This window comes from Culex quinquefasciatus, chromosome 2, assembly GCF_015732765.1.
Source record: "Culex quinquefasciatus strain JHB chromosome 2, VPISU_Cqui_1.0_pri_paternal, whole genome shotgun sequence".
NCBI lineage: Eukaryota > Metazoa > Arthropoda > Insecta > Diptera > Culicidae > Culex > Culex quinquefasciatus.
In genome coordinates this window covers 26,836,237-26,857,502 of record NC_051862.1, presented here as the reverse complement: position 1 = coordinate 26,857,502, position 21,266 = coordinate 26,836,237, and the positions used below count along the sequence as shown (strand labels likewise).

General features: G+C 37.9%; 1 protein-coding gene across 1 annotated transcript in view; it reads left to right on the top strand.

Moving 5' to 3' along the window:
• The window catches only part of LOC6044921, a 44,039-nt gene extending 32,296 nt beyond the window's left edge, over positions 1-11,743 (top strand). Inside the window, exon 4 of the mRNA XM_038257391.1 lies at positions 11,637-11,743. Coding sequence (XP_038113319.1) covers positions 11,637-11,640 — 4 coding nt within the window. The 3' untranslated portion in view covers positions 11,641-11,743. The remainder of the gene's footprint in view (positions 1-11,636) is intronic.
• Positions 11,744-21,266: the final 9,523 nt, after the last annotated feature.

The window sequence follows — 21,266 nt, the reverse complement described above, 5'->3', positions numbered from 1 at the left end:
TTGGGAATTAGCCGCTTTGCAGCAGATCAAACTTTGTGATTTTCTTACATTTTCAGTTTTATACTTTACAGAAATCCTTTTCCTACTCCTTGTGATCGTCCTTCACTAGAGTACAACAAATCAACAAATTTTATTCATTTTAATTCATATTTTTAACTCAATAATGTATCGTGCACTTATTGTTCAGTGTTACTAACAAGATTAATTGCATTTTGCATCGGAATCCAATTCTGCCCTTTACTGTGTGTCGTTATTGCTCTGTCCTGTGGGTTAGCACAGAAATTCACTTCATTCATTGTTTTTAACAGATAAACATTCGCGATTAAACTCCAGTTTCCTACAGTGTTATACAGTTAATTTTTGCCCAATTTGATAAAGATTATTTATGATGAAATATTATTTCAATAAATGACCAGGTAGCAGTTATTGATCAGCCCACCTGTGTGCTTCTAGCAGATGCGGCGAATGAAGCTGATGTAGGTAATCTCAAAAACACAAAACTTTAAAATTCGATATCTCTGGAACAAAACATATTCATTTCTGTCGATAAGTGATTCTTATGTAAAATTGGCCGGGGAACACGATGGTGAGGTCAAATAAAAAAAATAAGTTGGGGTGTTTTGAGATACGGCCGTTTCAAGTTTTCAATTGCGCAATACAGGTAGAAAAAATAAATTAATCTAAATTTTGATCACGGAAATGGATTCTACGTCCAATTTCCTTCAAAATTGAGTCTAAGACCGACCCTCTAAGATTTGTGGTTCCTGAGTTATCGTCGTTTGAAGATAGGGGTTTCGCTAAAAAATCGCCAAAAAGTCGATTTTTTGGGAGGGTACAAAAATGGAGGGGGTGGTCCGATTTGGATGAAATTAGGGATTCTTGCATGTTTTGATAGTATCAACAGCCCTGCCAAATTTGAACAGGATCGGAGAGGGTAATTTTCAAATGCTGTTCCGCTTCAGATGGAATGACCCATATGCTATTTAATAAATGCAAAAAGATACAATAAAAAATTTTAATCAACACTAACATTTCAAAAGGGCGTTATACTGTATGTTTGGCCCGTTTGAAATGTTAGTGTTGATTTTAAAGTTCGGAAAATTTCACGAATGTTTCATATTTTAACATTGAAAATCGGACCATTAGTTGCTGAGATACCGACATTAAAAAATGGTGTGTTGTTTGGGTGGGACTTAGAAAACATCTATTAAACCTTTGCATGGCAATATCTCAGCAACTAAGAGTCGTATAAATAAAGTTCAAAAAAGCAAAATATAGAGAATTTTCCCAGCTATTCAAAAATATTTTTTTCAAAAGTGGGCAAACATGTGCACTAATTTTAAAAAATGAAAAACTGCGACTATTTTCAAAAAAGTCACCTAAAAATGGCTGTAACTTGAAAACGGTGCACTTTATCAAAAATTCACTAAAGAACTTTATGATTGCAAATTCGATTTTACATCAAAAACTGAAGTTGAAAAAATTTTGCGAACAATATTAAATTTTTTTTGAAAAAATCTGTATTTATTCAAAAAATCATAACTCGGTCAAAAAAGTTTTGCCCATTTTGGAAATTTCAGAAAAGTTGGCATTTTATGTCCTCTAAATCATATCAAAAAATAAAAAAAATTAAAAAAGTGTTTTTTTGCAAATCAAGTTTATGTGACAAAAAATGAAATTGATAATCACCAATTTTTTTTTTTACCGTGTATCATTTTTTTTCAGTGCAGTCCATATCCAAACCTACCTTTTTGCCCAAGTCACCAAATCGATCAAAAAATTCCTTCAAAAGATACAGATTTTTGAATTTTCACATATCATTTTTGTATGGACAGCTACCAAATTTGTATGGAAAATTATATGGACAAACTAATGATGCAAAATGGCTTCTTTGGGCATACCGAAGGCACCAACAAAGTTTCAGCCGGATTAAAAAATACAAAAAAAAATCGAATGACCGAAATCTCAGAGAATTGCTCAAATATAATAAACTTTTAGGCCTCACATAATAAATGTACGCTACACTTAAAAAAAAGATCTTTTCATAAATTTATTGACACCTTTAAGAAAGCAAAAAAAAATACATGAGTATTAAAGTTCAATTTAAAAAAAAAATGTTTTTGTTCACCAGTTTCAGCCCCCTAAAACATGTCAAAAAATTTCGAAAATAAAAGAATACCAGATTTGGTAATTCAACTTTTTTCAATACACCAAATCGATCAGAAAATCCAGCAATTCCATTTGAAAGGAGCCTAAACCGAAAAAAAGATCTCCGATCGGGCTCAAATTTTTTCTGGGAGTTCCCTGGTCAAAATAATTTGACCCGAATTTTTTTGTTTGGCCATTTTAGCTGTCACGCAAAAGGAAGGTGATTAATTTGGCTATTTGAGAAAAATAGTAAGAAGTTTCAAAAATCTATCTTAACATCTCAAAAAGTCGTATGAAAACACAAAACGGCGTTATGGCCATGTCTGGACCAAAGAGCCTATGTCTTAACGTATTTTTATCGGATTCCTCGCAAAATCTCACATAAAATATCAAAAAATTGGCGATGTCGAACCGTACGTTTCCGAGACATAATTTTTTGAAAATAAAAAATGAGATTTTCGACGCGCCACGCGCGAAAATAAGAAAATGACGAAATCGGCACAAATCATCTTTTTTCGGTTTAGGCTCTTTTCAAATGGAATTGCTGTACAGTTATTTTAAAGTGATCAAATGACTTACTCATAATCACCAAAAAGAGATCTGAACAGTTCGTCATCATTTGATAGCTAAAAAGCCTATCTTAATCCCAAACGGTGAATTGAATCAACAAATGAACATTTCAATTGAAAATCTTTTCACAGGGTGCATTTTGGAATTGCAGAAACTGTTGTTTGCAACTCTTTGATAAGCTCGAATTTTTCAGCACTGGTTTTATTTTTTATGACTAGGGCTAGTGATTTTTCACGGCTTAAAAATTGAAATTTCACGGCATGCCAATTTCAAAACATTGGAATTTCACGGCAATTTCACGGTACTCGAAAATCTGCTTGAAATAAATGCAAAAATATGTTATTCTAGTGTAATTGTGTACAGGAAAGTTACTTTGAGTCCAATTTGTTCCAGTTTTACATCTGAATGACTTTAAAAATTAAACATCAAAATAATTTAATTAAGTCATACCAAACGAAAACAATTCTTAATTCACCAAAAGAAGAATTAGAATATTTGATTATTTCGAATTGGTTTGGGCAAAGCTCCATTTATGACAGTTTTTACAGGATTTGGTAAGGGACCATCCATAAATTACGTGGAAAATAGTGTGAAAATCTCGAACCGCCCCCTCGTGGACAAAACTTTTTTGTATGGAGCGTGGACAATCGCCATCCCCCCCCCCTCCTAAAGTGTCCACGTTGTTTATGAATGGCCACTAACAATAACTACAAAAACATTTCAAACAATTCAAACTACTTTAAAAATGATTTTTTTTTTCATTATGTATTATAGTTTAAAATGACTAAAAAAAGTAATTTTTATATAAAATATTCAAAACATTTGAGTTTTTCGCGATAATTTTCGTCGCAAAATGATCGTAAAAATTTATTCCAACTGGCAGTTTTAGTATTAACTCATCAAACTATCGATTTTATGAAGAGTAAAGCGTCATTTATTTATTATTTTTGAAATTTGCTCGCGTTATCTAAATTGTAAAAACAGTAAAAATATACTGATAAGTCCAGCCCAGAGCAATACTGCTCGGTTGGCACGCGTTCGATAAAAAAAAAAAAACTTTTTAAATAATCAATTATCTATCTTTCCGCAGCCGGCTGCCTAAGATTTAAAATTTTCAACCGATAAACAAAATGCTCATGGTCACATCACTGCCACTCGTGAATCCTGACCTCATACCCATCTACTAACCCCCTCAAAACTCATATGTGATACTTTGTCGGAGATGCAGTCGATTGGGCGGTCTCTATCACTCAAGTATCGGACTAACATTCCCTTCCACTTCCCCGTGACTCTACCACTGGTCGTGGCCGGCGCCGGTATTGATCAGCATGATAGGGGCCTTTGAGAAGTTGCGAAGCGAGGAAAGATAGCACCCACTTATCTTCCACGGCTCGTGGATGTAACTTCTGGAGGTCCTGGTCAATAACGGAGTAGCAACTGCTATGCTTATTAGGGTGTTTCATCCAAACAAAAAAGTTCTCAGAATCAGGCAAACCGAGGTTCCCCTAGTAGAGGTTACCCATAGGGACTCTCATGTCAAATATCAGCCCATTTGGTTGAGAATTGGCCTGTCCCCAGCGGTTTAAAGTTTACATGGGAATTACTATGGGATTTTTGTGCTTTTCGTTCAATCGTTCCTACAGGTCTGGGGACAACATGGATTCACTCGGAATAAAGACAGGTGTGTAGGGGATGGTCCAATGAACACACTCCAGAAGGAATTAGGTTTGTCCATTCTGTCCCCAAGGTGCGCATTGGATCGACGTCCGGTGTCTCCAGAATCAACGATTCACCCTTCAAATGTACGCATTGTCCTTAGTATGCTATGACGGCTAGCTGAAAATTACGACGCCTCATGTCAGACGGTGAACACGTGGGGAAGCATCATTACAAAATCATCATGTTACGTTATATGGAATAGTTCAAATTGTTACAGGAACATCAAAAATTATAATTTTATTACTTTAAAGTATGTTTCTGAGCCAAAGCTTGAGTTAATACTTTGCCACGTGTTCACCGTCTGACATGGGGCGTCGTAATGTTCAGCTAGCCGTCATAGCATACTAAGGACAATGCGTACATTTGAAGGGTGGATCGTTGAATCTGGAGAATTTGCATAATTTTCGATGCAAAATCTTATTTTTTTTCGATACAATATTTGTGTTTGTTAGATCATAGATTTTTTGAAAACTAATGATTGCAAAACAACTGAACTAGTGTAAAATGCATTTTAAAACACTTTTTTCATTTAAATGTGAATACTATGGCTTGTTATTTAAATTTTAATTTTTTTTATTGTTTTGCCCCCCCCCCCCTTGACCTTGGCCAGGGCCGAGGGACAAAAACTTTTTTAAATACTTGCATCGGCCTAAACATCATTTTTCATTCCATTCATAAAATATTTGTATCATATGACGCTGTTACACGGAGAAAAAAGAGTTCCCAAAATCGTGAACTAGCGTTCATGAAAATGGGAACCTCGAACAAAGTGTTCAAATCCCATGGTACGATTTTGAAAATTGTACCATGAAATTTGAACACTTTGTTCGTGGTTCTCATTTTCATGAACGCTTGTTCACGATTTTAGGAACTCTTTTTCTCCGTGTATGAACGAATTTTAATTATTTTTTTGTAAGTTTAATAAAACAAATATTTTCTGGAACGTGAAGTCATCAATTTTTCTGAGAAAATTTAGCCTTGTACAATTTTTCAAATGATTTTGACTCCCAGCTTGATAGGGTGATGTTGCTCCGAAAACCAAATTTAAGTTTTTAAAAATGCTAAAATGTATTTTTCTGCGTTGATAATTTCAAATTTTCAGCAAAGGGAAACAATTAAAAAAATGTTTATTCTTAGGAATGTTTATACTACTGATTTGGGTTGTCTTTTCTCTTACAGAAAGTATAGCGTTTTCCATGCCAAACGTGTATGCAAAGTTTGAGTCAAATAAGGAAGTACAAAAATTCAGCAGTTTTATTTTTATTTAAGATCCATATAGTTATATGCTCAAGAAATAAATTTCCAATTGTCTAATTTCCAAGTCTGTGTTATATTCGTAATCATTTTTGCCAAATTATTTTTTTTGTAGTTTTTTCCTTCAAAACAAATAATAAAGTTTAAAGCATTTTCCTAGAAAATGCAATTTCCAAACTTCCTTCAACTAACAAAAACGCTCCATCGTAAACCAGGACCATCATCGACGTCATCATTGCCATCGGTTTGTGTGTGTGTGTGTGTGTTCTAGTTCTTCGGTTTGCCCAAAAAACTGCACACAAAACTTTTCCTTCAACTAGTCCCTCGTTCAAATGATCCAACCAAAGGTTACCCAATGCCCTCTGGTGGACGACCACGAATTTCCTCTCGATCGAGTTGGAAAACTGAAAACTTTTTCCCCCGAATTTAGTGGAACGAATTTTGCTCGCTAAAGTTACTCCGTGCAACAAGTGGTGGAACCACATGGGAATCGGTAATTGGTTGAAATTGAGAACTTTGCTGGTTTGCCCTGCAAAGTTGAGGAAATGGTAATTAATACCAAATATCGATAAATTTGGGGTAAATAATTGGTGGGAGAAAGTTGAGAAATGGGAACTTATGTTGGGGAAACAATTACAAAAGTGAATAAAAGGAAAAAAGAAACCCACGTCCTAAAAGCTTGCAAATTAAAGTTAACAATTCACAAGTCATTCAACATTCACATCCTGCATCTGCAACCGCTATAAATAATTCAATCAAAAGTGCATCTCACTTGATTTTACTCCCCATCAGCAGTAGCTCAGCATTGCATCCATAATTGCTCCCCCTTCAACACATAAATTCATGAATAATAAACCGTAAAAGGTCCTGCCTCACTGCTGGTGTCCAGTTGAGCATCCAACGCAAACAGCCAATTCGGCTCCCGTTGGGTCAACCCTATTGCCATCCGCAAACCGCAGAATTGTATGCATTATCGGCACCACCACCACCATCCGGTGGGCGCGCGGGCCACAATATTGTTTATCGATGAACCACACAATGGTCCACCATCAAACAAAACCAAACCATGATCGTGCTCCATTTTGAGCTGTGGCTTGTTTTGCTGGGTAACCGACTCTATTATTATTCGAAACCGCATGCCAGAAGGGTTCGGAACGCTGCTGCAACCATTTTGTGTCAATTTTGAGCCATTTTACGTCGTTTGTGGATTGTTGATGAGCTCAGCTGGATGCTGGCTGGCAGCACTGCCCTTTTGGGGACTTTTGGTACACGCTGAAAATAATATTTAAAAAAAATGTCAAATTTTGAAGGTGTTGAATTTGTGAAACTTTAAATTGCTGGAAAAATTTTTTTCCAACAAAACCATAAAATTATTATTTAAAAAAAACTTTTTCACACAACTCACTTGAAAACTTTTCTCCGTGTACAAGTCATATGGCATAGTGAAGGTCGACTTCTGGATGCAGCAGCAGCATTCTGGACTGATTGAATGATGGCCGGTCGTAAAACTATTGCTTGCTGGTTTAATGCTGATCGAACTGTCAAGATGGTGCACGATTTTACGACCTCGACGAAACTGTCTTGGGATAATCCACATACACTCCGGGTTTGTGGTCATGGCTTGGTCATGGCCATAGATGAGGGACGGGAAGTTTTACGGTTCTGTTTGGTCACACGTTGGGACTAGATGAAGGATGAGTTTTTTTTTCTCTTTTTTGCAAGTTCTTGGGCAATTTATCAATTGCATTGAAAAAGATATAGTTTTGTTGTAAGTAAAAATGGTATTTCTGATGAATATCTGCAAAAAATGTTTCTAGTTCACGGTATGGAGGAAGCAAATTATTATAAATCGAAAACACCCATTGGAGGATTATACATAGAAAGTTTTGTTCCACCTTCCTGATTAAGAATATGTTCGATTCAAAATATTCTATCAGTGAAAATCGCGTTTTTCAGAAAAAAAGATTTTTCCTACTAATGGAAACGCATGATACTAAATAAAAAAAAATGATAAAAAAGTACTTTATTCGAAAGTTTATGCTAATCAAAGGTATTTTTTTTTAACATTTTGAAACACGTCATATAATAAGGCTTATAAGCAAATTGTAAGATTTCACTTGAGCCACCATGCGCCTCGTCCCATGGTACTTTATATGGGAAACACATTTTTCTGAAAAACTGATAGATTATTTTGAATCGAACATATTTTTAATCAGGAAGGTGAAACACAACTATCTACGCATTAATCTACCATGGGTGTTTTCGATTTATAATATTTTTCTTCCTCCAAACCGTGATTTTTAACGGTTATCAAATTTAACTTGTGACAAGGTAATCATCAATTCGTTTGAATTGTGAATGTTTCTCGTCTTCAAAATTTAAATATCACAATGCATCAATGCACAGTGGTCCGAAACCGAAATCTAGCGTGACAAAATTGATAGCGGCCACACGTTAAGATTTAGAGCTTTGGTGTCTTAGGGACAAATGATCAGAGTTAATTGGGGCATCTTTTGGTATGGTGGACATTAGGGTGGTCCAAATTTTAGGGTGGTTCAGAACTTTTATTTTGGCGGGATGACGAGATAGCGCTTTGGTGTCTTCAAAAAAGTTGTAGAGAACACCATTTTGAGCAACTTTGCTGAAGAGCACAAAGCTGTATCTTCAAACGGGAAGTTTCTAGAGCCATTTTTGTAATTTAGGTTGAAGTGTTTATGAAAAAATGAGTTTTTTTAATCTATTAACTCAGGCTTGTATCGTAGCGAGTTGGTGTCTTTTAAACATTTGTAGAGCTTACCAAAACACACATTTATCTTCAAAGAGAGCAAAAATCAGACCTTTAAAACGAAAGTTATAGCCAAAATACGACGAAAAGACGCCATTTTGAAATGTGATTAACTCGAAAATGTGGTGGAGCTTGACCTCGCTCTTAAAAGTATCTGAAAGTAAACGTTTTAGAGTACATTTGCTGAAAAAATCTCGGAGGTCTTTTTTGTTTAACTTATTTAATCTCAATTTGAAAATGAGCATTTTTCAATCGTTTTTTGCCCATAACTTTTGATAGAATTGACCAAAATTCATTTTTCAAGAATAAAAATGTGCATTTTGACAAGCTCTACAATTGTCTAGAAGGGCTCAAAAATGTACAAAATGATCTAGTGGTTGTAAAAGAAGAAACAAGTTTTGGCTGAAATATTTCAGGAATCAACAAAATAATTAAATTTATTCCTGAAATATTTCAGCCAAAACTTGTTTCTTCTTTTATAACCACTAGATCATTTTGTAAATTTTTGAAATTTAAGCAAAAGTATTGAATGACCACCTTCAAATATTAAAAAAAAATACGAATTTATGAAAAAATTCCAGGTTTGTTGTCTGTTTACAATTCCAATTATTTTTAATTCCCATTTGATATCATTGATGAGAGATGGATTCTAAATAGTTAACACAAGATTAATATTTTTTTAATGACCATTACAATGATTAGGAGTTAGGATGTTTCAGGCAGAAGATAAAGAACTGTTCATGAAATTTGAACTGGTCGAATTGATTTTTAATTAGTAGTTTTTGCAATTCCGTCGTGAAACTACTTACTTTTTCTGTCATTCTTGAACGACGAAATAGTCAATTTTTCTGTACCAATCATAACAGAATCGAATAGCAAAACTTTTCAAAATAAATGCTGAAAAGCTGTAGAACTTTTCAGCATTTGTTTTGAAAAGTGTTGCTATTCGATTCCGTTATTTTTGGTACAGAAGAGTAGGCTATTTCGTCGTTCAAGAATGACAGGAAAAGTGAGTAGTTTCACGACGAAATTGCAAAAATAGATTTTGTTTATTTGTTGGGGTTGCTGCCGATATTATGGAATGAAAATAAACTACTTTAATTTGGTATAATTTCGAACCAAAATTGTTGATTAATCATTAGAAAATTAGGTGCCTCTTCCCGCCATGATCTAAATTAAGTTTTTGTTTATCAAACGTTTTTGTTAACCAAAAAATAAAGAAAATTTATAAAGCGCTAGAACTACCAAAGGCGTTAGACGATGAAATATACATAAAAAAGCTAAACTACTTTTGTTGCCACTAAATTTTTTTTTAACCGAATCAAAAAAAGCAAAGCAATCCATTTTAACGACCCCCGGGTCTTTAGTGGGCTCTGTTGCAAGTTTCAGCTCATTGCTAGGCGTCGGAAGTTTATGTGTGGTGAGTCACCCAAAACCTCTTGGACCGCAAACGGACCAACGTTTTACTTCCCCATCCGATAGAAGGCCATGAGGATAAGGCGGGAATCAAGCCCGCGCCTTTCAGCAACTTAGGGATCGGCAGCCGAAGGCGCTAACCACCGCGCCACGTGGCCCCCGAACCATTTATATAGCTGAATTATTAAAGAAAACATTAAAATGAAAACAACTTCGTATTATACAAATCAAATTATTTTAAAATTTTGAGATTTCGTAAAATTTGTATTCTATTGTGGAAATGCAGATTATTAAGGTAAAGTCAATGTTAATCAATTTATTTATGAGCTTAAACCAGTGAGATTTGCTCTAGAAAAAGTACTTGCCAAGAAAAATACATATTTTCTGCATGTTTTTTCTTCAATGAGTAAATATTATTCTTTTTCAAATTCTCTCAAACTTTGAACATACATATTTACATTGGAAGACAGCTTATAAATTTAGAAAATTTAAACATTTTCTTGAAGTATTTTGTTTTTTTTTTTTTTTGCACGCATTCAAGGTTTTAACTCCTTCCACTTATTTAGACCATTTAAAATGCTATTCTATACAATTTTCTTACAAAATATTAATCAAAACTAGGATCAAAGCAATTTTCGAAAATTTTCAAATTTTCCGGGAATTCCCGGGATTTCTCGGGAATTTTGTTAAAAAAAAAATTGTCTTATTATTATATTTTTAGAATAAACATTGTGATATAACAGAACAGTTTTAAATCTTTTAAAAATTATGAGATCTGGTATAACATTCAAGTATTAAAAAATCTTAAAAACTGTTTTTCACAGCTTTGTATCTAATAAGTTCAAATCATTTATAGCAGTTTGCTTATGAATACCCTGCTTTCAAAGCAATTATTTTTATCAGGCAAGAATTTGCAAAATATTGAAGTTCCAGCTGAAAAAAAAATGTGACCATATAATAAATTATAATGTGACACCTTCATCAGGGATAACATTGGGTCTGGGGGTGAGTCTGGGTCATACAAAAATGCAGAAATTTATGTGACCCAATCTCACCCCCTAGACCCAATGTGGGTGATGGTACCTCTAAATAATAGTAAGCAAACAATTTAAGAAAAGAGGATTTAATTTAATTGTATACCTTTCGAATTAATATTATGCAATCATGAAAAAACCTAGCGTGACGTCACAGTCTCGGAACGGCCTACTTTACACCGCCGAAAACAACAGTATCGAAAAGTACTTTTCAGCATTCATTTTAGTGCTGAAAAGATCAACTTTTCAGCACTTGTGTTGAAAAGCTATACTTTTTGATACTGTTTGACACTTATGTTTATGGCAAATTACATTCAACTGTGTCAACAAAGGATTCACTGATAAAAATCTAATTCAAATGGTGTTTCTCTTAAAAAAATTTGTTATTGTTTGGTTATAAACAATACAACTAATATAACAAAAATAAGGTCATTTGCAATAAAATTAAATGAATAATAATAGAGGAACGGCATCGAACTCCATCGTGCCTACAATGTTGCCATTTCAGCACTTTGACGTTCAATTTAAGCTAATAAAAAGCGTTTTCAACTGTACTAAATAGCTCAATAGGAAGTGGACAAATCAGCCAATAGGATGGAGTTGGGAACGAGTGCTAAACCTGCCAAACATATGAGAATTTTCCCTTATTTTACCGAATTTGTTTATTTTTTAAAGCAGAAACTGATTTTGCATTTTTTTTTTCCTTTTAGGTAAGTACTATCAGCAATTTCCATCCAATCAATTCCCAGCTACTGAAGCGTAAGTACAACGAGCCTCAAAGATTCAGACCCTTAGCAATAGTGATTTAATAAAACCCAGAAATAGAAACAATTCAAAACTTCCCCCTTTCCTCCCAATTGTGAAATGAAAATCAATACCCAGTTATGCAAATGTTCACCTCGTTTGGATTGTTTAAACTCGGAAACTACCTCCCGTTTCCCTCAGCTCCACTCCGCCCAAAACATCCGAAAAAGTTTAATCACTTTCTGAGCCACCGGAAAATTCACCACCCAGACCCAGACCAACAATCCGAAAGTGAGGGTTTTGTTTCACGCCGGGGACGCCGGGCAGTTGGGAAACTCGCCAGCTGGTCTTCCCAGACCAGACTCAACAAAGCAACAGTTTTCCAGCGCCACTCGCAACTCTGAGGGTTCGGTGGGTGCTGAGCGTGCAGCTTTTCCACCTTCTCCTCACTTTCTCTCTTTGCCATCGGAACAGGATCGGGAAAATTGAAACGAAAAAAAAACTGGAAAAATAAAAAACAAGTGAATTTCGACTCGACATTTTCCACTCTTTGTTAAATTCGATCATATTCCGTTCCCTCTCTCGTTATAAAATATTTAAATTAGTCCTGAAAGGGGGCCACGAGGCCGTCCCACTTTTGTCCCCTCTCGAATGTGTCGCACATCATCATTTTTATTTTTTGCAAGAAAGACCTTGTGTGAGAATGTGTGAGAGTGAAATGGCTTTGTAGTTGCGTCAGGGAGTTTTTTTTACTTTATTTCTTTGTCTAAGTTTACTTTTTTTTTACTCTCGAGCGGTAACTACTAGAACGAATGCCGCCAATTTTCAGACTTGCAAAAAAGGGGAAAAATTGCATTTTCCTGGAAAAGCGACTTTACTGCGTCTTGTGTCATGGAACAGTTGTGTGGTGAAAGCATTTGCGATGCTGTTTGGAGTGACGTTTTAGCGGCAGTTTTTTTCTCTTGTCGGGTCCATTAAATTGTGGTCCACGGAGCAATTCTTGGAGGTCCTGGTCAATAACAAAGTAGCAAGTAGGGGTAGACACCAATGCTATGCTATGCTATGCTCTTGTCGGGTCCATTAAATCAGTTTTTAATTTTACTTATAAAGTTCAAAAAGATCCACTTTAGAACAGAAAGGGGATTTTTTTTACATTTTCTAAAAACGATTTTGCTTTTATCCATATTTTTGTCATTACATTAAATAAAGAACAACACAATTTTTCTCTATCATAAGAAATCGAAAAAAAAAATTAAAGCGAAACATCAGAAGCATTTGCAATGAACATCGGCCAATCATCCAATAACAAAAATCATTTTAGTAAATCAATTCAATGTGACTGAATTTCCAAGTTGTCGTTGTAAGTTGCAATCAAAAAGAAGAAAGATATGAAAAATAAATCAAACATACTTTTTATAAGGTGTACTGATCTAGGTTAAAAAATTGATTATTACATTTTTAAAGTTTTTCTTTAAATAATGTTTTAATCTTTCTGCAAGATTTTTTTTTATGAATTAAAAACATTTGAAAACATAAAAAAAACTCACGAAAAATTTCCACTGTAAATAAATTTTAATAAGTTTGTTTAAAAAAAATTATCCATCAAACCAAATTGAATCTTGTGTAAAGTTCAACCCAATAAAAGTAGGAAAACTAAATTTGCCTCAAAAGATCAAATACCTTAGGGAAAAAATAAGGATAGATAATAAATTATATACACAACCTTAAAGTAATTTTGTATGATTTTTTCAGTATCCTTAGAACGTGAGTATAAAAATTTATTTACTGATTGTTTTAAAACTTAATTCGTCCGTACTGTCGTTCTTTGCATAATCGTTCAAAATAATTATTGGCAATTTTGAGTTATTGTTAATACAAAGTTTTTTTTTGTTGGTCGTTCTTATTAAGCGTTGTTTAGTGATGAAAATTCTAGCGATATCAAATCATACAAATATATTATGATAACCATAGTAAAAATAAGTTATTATGGGAAAAAAATAAGTCAAAGTTTTAATTTTTCAAATTGAAGACGGTTATTCATACGTGATATTGCAAAAATTGATACGCTTGTTTCAAATTATAAGTTTTTGGATAAAAAAACAGGAATTTATTGAAAATTTCAGTATCTTGCTTTGAAAACTCAAATCTAGTTTGAACTCACATTTCATATAGAAGTGGGCAAAACCGACTGTTTTTAAGAGCCTCTCATTTGAGCAGTTCTCTGCAAAATCGATCTTTATTCTCAATTCTAATATTTGTATTTTTTAATCCGGCTGAAACTTTTTGGTGCCTTCGGTATGCCCAAAGAAGCCATTTTGTATAATTGGTTTGTCAATATAATTTTTCCAACAGATTTGGCAGCTGCCAGCTGTCTCTACATAAATGATGTATGAAAATTCAAAAATCTGTATCTTTTGAAGGAATTCTTTGATCGATTTGGTGTCTTCGGCAAAGTTGTGGATAAGGCATGGATAAGGACTACACTGAAAAAAAAATGATACAGGGTTAATTTTTTTTGGAGATTTTTAATTTAACATTTTGTCACTAAAACTTGATTTGTACTAAAAACACTATTTTTATTTTTTTATTTTTTGATATGTTTTAGAGAACATACAATACCAACCATTCACAAATTTTCAGGTTGTGCAAAAAATCTTTGACCGAGTGAATCAATATTGTTTTTTTTCTAAAAATCGAAATATTGATCGCAAAATATTTTCAACTTCATTTTTTGATGTAAAATCAAATTTTCAAACAAAAAGTACTTAAGTGAAATTTTCATGAAGCGTACCGTTTTCAAGTTATAGCCATTTTTAGGTATTGTTTTTGAAAATAGTCGCATTTTTACATTTTTTAAACTAGTGCGCATGTTTGACCACTTTTGTAAAACAATATTTTTGCTGTGAGGCCATGCAAAGGTTTCAAAACAGGAAAATTGATGTTTTCAAAGTCTCACCCAAAAAATCCACAATATTCTAACGTCAATATCTCAGAAACTAATGGTCCGATTTACAATTTTGATGTTTGAAACATTCGTGAAAATTTTCGATTTTTTCGAAAACAATATTTTCAAAATTTTAAAATCAAGACTAACATTTCAAAAGGGCCAAACATTCAATATTACACCCTCAAGTCAATATTCATTCAAAAAATTATAACTCGGTCAAAGATTATTTGCACAACCTGGAAATTTATGAAAAGTTGGCATTTTATGTTCCCTAAAACATATCAAAAATAAAAAAAATAAAAATAGTGTTTTTTTGCAAATCAAATTAAAGTTACAAAAAGTTAAATAAAAAATCGCAATGTTTTAACCGTGTATCTTTTTTTTCAGTGTAGTCCGTATCCATACCTACAACTTTGCCAAAGACACCGAATCGATCAAAAAATCCTTAAAAAAATACAGATTTTTGAATTTTCATGCATCGTTTGTGTGTGGACAACTGCCAAATTTGTATGGAAATTTATATGGACAAACTAATGCACCAAAAAAGTTTCAGCCGGATTAAAAAATACAAAAAAATCGAATGAACGAAATCTGAGAGAATCGCTCATTTTCGCTCGCTCATTGAAATTAGGTGCTCCTTTGAACGGGGCACTTCTTTTGAAAAAGTTCAAGATGGTATGTCAGAGACATAACCGAAAGACATAGGACAGTACAGGGCTTTAAATTTTGATTAGGATTGCTGATGTTTTCGGATAGATAGTTAAATGTAAAACCAGATTATTTTATTTTGCTTGATTGAATGATTGCAGAACAACTCTTTCGTGATTGTATTGGTGGTCCTGAAAAGAACCGTTCAATTTTTGTCCTGGAATGAAGAAATGAGATTAGGCTTGATCCTGGCTGGGTCTATCAGCGGTGTTCCAAGAGGGCGGGGGATGGTTTCCTGTTAATAAACAATTGATGACGGTTGAATGAATCATTAAATACGTTCAATATATGAATAAAGCGGGAAGGAGAAGGATTGGTTGGAAAGGGGAGGGGAAAAAGGTAAGGAGGCGGTTGTTTGGTAGGTTTTAGTGTGTAGTACAATATTGTTCTGTTTCTTAAAGTAATATTTACATTTCATTTGGTTCCTGATGTAGTGATGTTAATGTTTGGGGGGTGGGGGAGGGGTCAGTGTGTTTAGTTAGTGTTTACAAAAGTTTTCTGGTATACTTAAATTAATGAGTTTACAGTTCATTTGTGAGTTGGTGTTCGTGTAGGTGTAACTGGTAATTTACATTTCAATTTCTTCTTGTAAAATCCGATGATAATATCGTCGTGTCCGGCTTTGAACGTTTATGGATCAATGCAACTGAGATGGCTCGGGTTCTTCAGTTCGTAGTACAGACAGCATGGGTCTGTGGTAGGAAAAATAGCATACATACCGCGAATTGCTCGCCACATGTATGCCTCTGGTAAATGTGAGATCAAGGACCGTTCCACGATTTGTGGTCGTCTGTCTCACGTCGTTAGCTAAGGATAGTTGGAAGTGCTCGCCCATAAACTTAATGAATTCGACATTTTCTCGTTTGGAAACGTCGACATTAAAATCACCGGTTACTACCATTGGCAAACCAGTGCGGGCAGTCTGGAGCAACTTCCGTGCCAAAACCAACCTTTCTGCTTCAGTGTGGTTCCTGGGATGATGTACACCGAGAACAGCAGTACCTCAGTGCCCATCACATCCACTGTAGCAGCGCAAACGTCACCGTATTTATCTGCCACACCGAAAAGTTCGTCTCGATCTTGACTCACCAATTCGGGAGTATACGGGACTGTCATGCTGGTTTTGGTCGTCGTCTTTCGATAAATTGCCACACCGCCAGATCTTGCGTCATCCCTTTTGGACTGGACAACACAAGTGTAGCCTTCAATCTCGACCGAGGAGTTATCATCCAACCACGTCTCGCTTAGGGCCAAGTAGTCTACACTGGTCAGTATGGAATCGATCGATATATCCTGGTGATGAGCGCTCAAGCTTTGGACGTTGATTGTCATCAGGGTGCATGCTGGTCCACTACTCGCCAACACCTCAGAAAAATCGTCTCCGATCGTTCGATAACGGTTATTCCTCAAGCGCTTGTATTCGTCCCGCAACTCACGCATCGCTGGAGAGTTGTTTGCCTTGGCGTGGTGGAACACAGGCTTTTCCTTAGACGGATCTAGAGAGGGATTGTCCGCGTAGGTCAAGTAGAGTCCTTCCAGCGAAGTAACCCGTGACAAAGCAACGTACACCAGCCTTTGCTCCTGCGAGCGACTGTACTGGTAAACGACCTTGGAGAAAGTTCCACCTTGTGACTTGTGGATTGTCATGGAACAGGCACTCGCAATCGGAAATTGAATCCGCTTGCATTTGATCGTACCTCCAAGAGCGATGTTCACGTGCTGCTTCGTGATGGGGTCCAATCCTGCTGCAGGAGATGGGGTCGGGCGTTAACGACTGCCTGCGCCTTAGATCTTGCAATGGTTCCGATTTTCTCCGTATCGAATTGCAACCAGAGTCTGTAGATCACTTCTTCGCCGGCGTCGTTTTCCCGCATCTCCACATACTTCAGCTCGCCGATTGCTCCGTTTACCAGATTATCATCGCCATCGATGTTGGTAGTGATCATGTAGGGCTTTCCAATGCAAAAACGAACCATATATGGCAGCCCACTCGTTTGGGCTGTGCTCATTTTATGTAATTTCGTTCGTGCACTGGTTGCCTGAGCGGATGTGCTGTGACCTGTGATCATATCGTCGGCAAGACAGTCCAGACCCTCGAGCCCACTCAACGCTTCTCTGTTGAACCGATCGACATCAACGTTTTGATGGAACAGCCAAACGGCGTTGGGAGCTTCCCGTTGGCAGTCCTCCACTGACTTGAACCGACTCTCGATCAGCGTCTTCTGTTCATCCGTCAGTTTCTTGCCTTCGCCAATCGCGGTGAGGATGGTGGAGAACACCACATCGGTCTGACGCATGACCTGATCCAACTCGTACAGTCGGATGTAATCCCACAGCCAAGATCCACCAATCGAATTTCTCGGAGCCTTATAGATTGGTAAAGCATTGACTGGATTCAGCTGATGTAAATCTCCGGTAAACGTAACGTTCTGGTTAGCGAATGGGTGAAGGTGGTCCAAATGAATATCCTGCAAACGTATGTGCATTGTTCTGAAGTTACCTGCGCTAAGCATACTAACTTCATCTACAATGTGGAGCTTCACGTTCCGGAATTCATTTCGGTACGTCTGCAGCCATTCAGGGCTAAGCTTTGAGTCACTCTGGCGCGATATTGCAATGCGGTAGGCACGATGGACCGTAACACCGTCAATGTTAACGGCGGCTTTGCCTGTCGACGCACATGCAATATACGCGTTGTTGCGAGAGTTGTGACCTTGGCTGTACCGGTTATAGGTTTCCATCATCAGACGCAGTGTGAACGTTTTACCACTACCCGCTGGTCCAGTCAGGAAGATCTGCATCGCTGGAATTTCAGGATCAAAGCTCGTCAGTCGATGGATGATGTGGAGGATCAACATGCGCTGCTTCTCGTTAGCCTGCCGCATCCAGGCACAGTAGTCAGCTTTTGGCATGACATTCGAACGTTGTTTCACAATCGCTCGCAGTGCAGAAGTCGGCAGGTTTTCGATGTCATCGTTGTTTGGCTGCATGTCGATGCTCCTCACGTACTCGTTGTGCTTCTCCGTGACGGCTCTCTCTTGCTCGCCATCGCCTTCCTGTGCGATTATTCGGAGGTATTCCTCAACGGTCTGCTCCAAATTCAACTCACAATCGTATTCCTTACGTTTCGCGATGAGCTCTGTCTCATGCGAATCGTACAATTGGAGGAATTTGTTCTGGTCCAGCAGGTCGACTCGTTCATTCCGGAACGGCAAAAACAGGAGCACTGCCTCTCGCTTGTACTCGACCATTTCGCTCATCGGGTATCCTCGCCATCGCAGGATTTTGGCAGTGCCTCGCAGCTTGTAGCTGTTTTTGGTGCTTTTCATCGGTGCATACCATGCGACGAAATCAGCCAGGCACACATCCTCCAATCCATCGCGGTCCTCATACTTCTGGACGATGTTTCTGGTCCATACGTCCGTTGAGTCGTCGTCGAGTCCCTCGTCGTCCATCTGCTGGTGTCGCTTCCGGCATCGGGTTCTCTCATTTGGCCACATTGTCGGCACAAATTCGATTTTCCGGCTTGCTTCGGACATTGGTAACCGGAGCAAGATCCACGCTGCTTCCTGTGAGCACATCTCAACACTGTTGAGTACTCTCACGCCCAACTTCTTCAGCAAGCCTTGATAGTCGTAGTCGGGATACTGCTCCTGCAGCTCGAGAAGCTCTCGGTGAAACGCGCTGATGCCTCGATTTGTCTTGTTGACGTAATCAACCAAATAAGAGGCGCACGAGTACTCGTCCATGATGAACTGCAGATCACTGTTGGAGCGAAGTACACCGCCAATCCAAACGTTGAATGGATTCATGTAGAGCTGATTCATCGGACGCTTGAAGAAGAACGCTGGTCGCTGTAGCCATGCACGAATCACTTCGAGGTAGTATTCCTCGGTACACTCACAATCGGCCAGAAAGTCTTCGAGAGTTTCGAAAGTCTTCGTTTCCAGAATCTCACGAAACTCGAGAGCACGTTTCTTCAGTGCAGAACGACGACTGTCATCAGCCGGAAGGGGCACCAATACCCGATCCTCGTTCATCGGCCAGTACGGAATGTTGAAACGACAACGTTTATCGTTGTGTTTGTAACATGTACGTGTGTGAGCGTGCTCTTGCTTCTTGCCAAGCAGTGGTCCCAACCAACGGAAGGCATCGATGGAGCAGAGAGTGTTGATCATTTCAATGGTGGCGGGCATGTCCTCGGAAACGTCCTCACGAGGATCGTTTGCACACCAGAGCATGATGTGGGCATGCGCGCTACCACGTTGTTGAAACTCGATCCGCTTGAAGTAATCCACAACGTAGTATTTACCAAATGGACTGAACCGTTTGGACTTCAAGATGCGCATTATGACGTCAACAAGCTTGTCGATGTATGCAACACACGTCACAGGATCTTCAACGACCAACTTTGCCTTTTGAAACGCGCTTAACTCCGACAGCGAGTCGGCCAATTCAAGGTCATCGTAGTCACTGGACAATTTGTGCAGCACCTTCAACAGTTCTTCCCATTGAGTTTCACTGGCGCTCAAGGTGAGAAACATTGTTGGTTTATCCAACTGTCGAATCATGGCGAAGAGGTCCTGTTTGCGTCCTTGCCAGTACTGCACAGAGTTCGGTATCCCTTTGAAGAAAGCCAAGCCAATCTCCATCATATTCCTCTGGAACTCTGGATCGCTGAGCTGGGCACGTGTGACGTTATCTGTTCCCACAGATTTGAAGTGACATTTGAGCCCTTCAATCATACGGCAGTATAACACCTTCATGGCCATGGCCAGAATGTGATCTGGACGAGCACCCGCCTGTCAGCTCGCCTAGCTTCACTGCTCGCCTTGTTGAACACAGTAGCTTGTACGCCTTGCTTGATCGTTGTCGGGACCCCAAAGTATATGTCGGGATTGCTCAACTCCTCAGCATTCTCATCGTACAAAATACTCGAGGGCATTCGGTTCATGGTAGGGCAAAGCTCCAGGTACATGTCTTCGTTCCACATCGCAGTTTGTTGCATGCTAGCCAACAGCTCGGCTTCATCATCGATGATATCCAGTGGCATGGCTTCTTCCGCCCGCGAGGGACCCTCCTGTGGATCTGCTCCGAACGCATTCAATCGTTCTTCGTCAAAAGTAATGCCCTCACGTTTATACAACGGAGTAGTTACGAGATACTTGAGCCAAGCATAAACAGTCCCCTTGCAAACCCACCCCGAGTAATGGCTCGATTTGTGTGCAGTGTGCTTCTTGAAGCTCACATTAATCGCACAGTCATTATCAAGATCGCGAGGAAGAACACGAACCATCTCCTCAACGTCTACCGGCACGTTGATCACCTGCCCAATGATACCATAGTTGCCCAAAGCATGACACAGACGACGAATCACCAGAAAGATGAAACGGGGAGAAATCAGCCGCTTGCTGATCATATCCAGTTTGGGAAGACCCGGTGGAATCGGCGGGTAAACAAATCCGTTGCTTTTGGACAGGGTTGAGACCTTTCCACGATTCAAGCTGCTGTTGCAGGTTTGGCACACCATGAAACCTTCGGTTGAATCAAAGTCGCCGGCTTGTACCAGTACATTTCCCCCAGCTTCAGTGATGGGCTTCAGGTCGTTCTTGAACCAAAGTCTGTCGCAAACGCTGCACACAGCACCAAACGAGTTCTCAACGAAAAGCTTACGGAACTCAAGAGTGGCCCTGTCGTAGTTCGGTCTGCTTGCATTGCGAGGACCTGGCTCTGTGAAACACGATAGAGGTGACCCAAACCTCGAAAACTTCGCATAAATTTAAAGACCTACCCTGGCTTGCCCCATCTGAAATGCTATCCGACTGACTTGGTGCAGAATTTGATGGCATTTCTAAAAAGTTATTTTGCGTGTTTAGTAAATTTTTCACAATAACACAATGTGTTTAACGTCTCACCTTCTTCATCAATCTGCACCACCGGA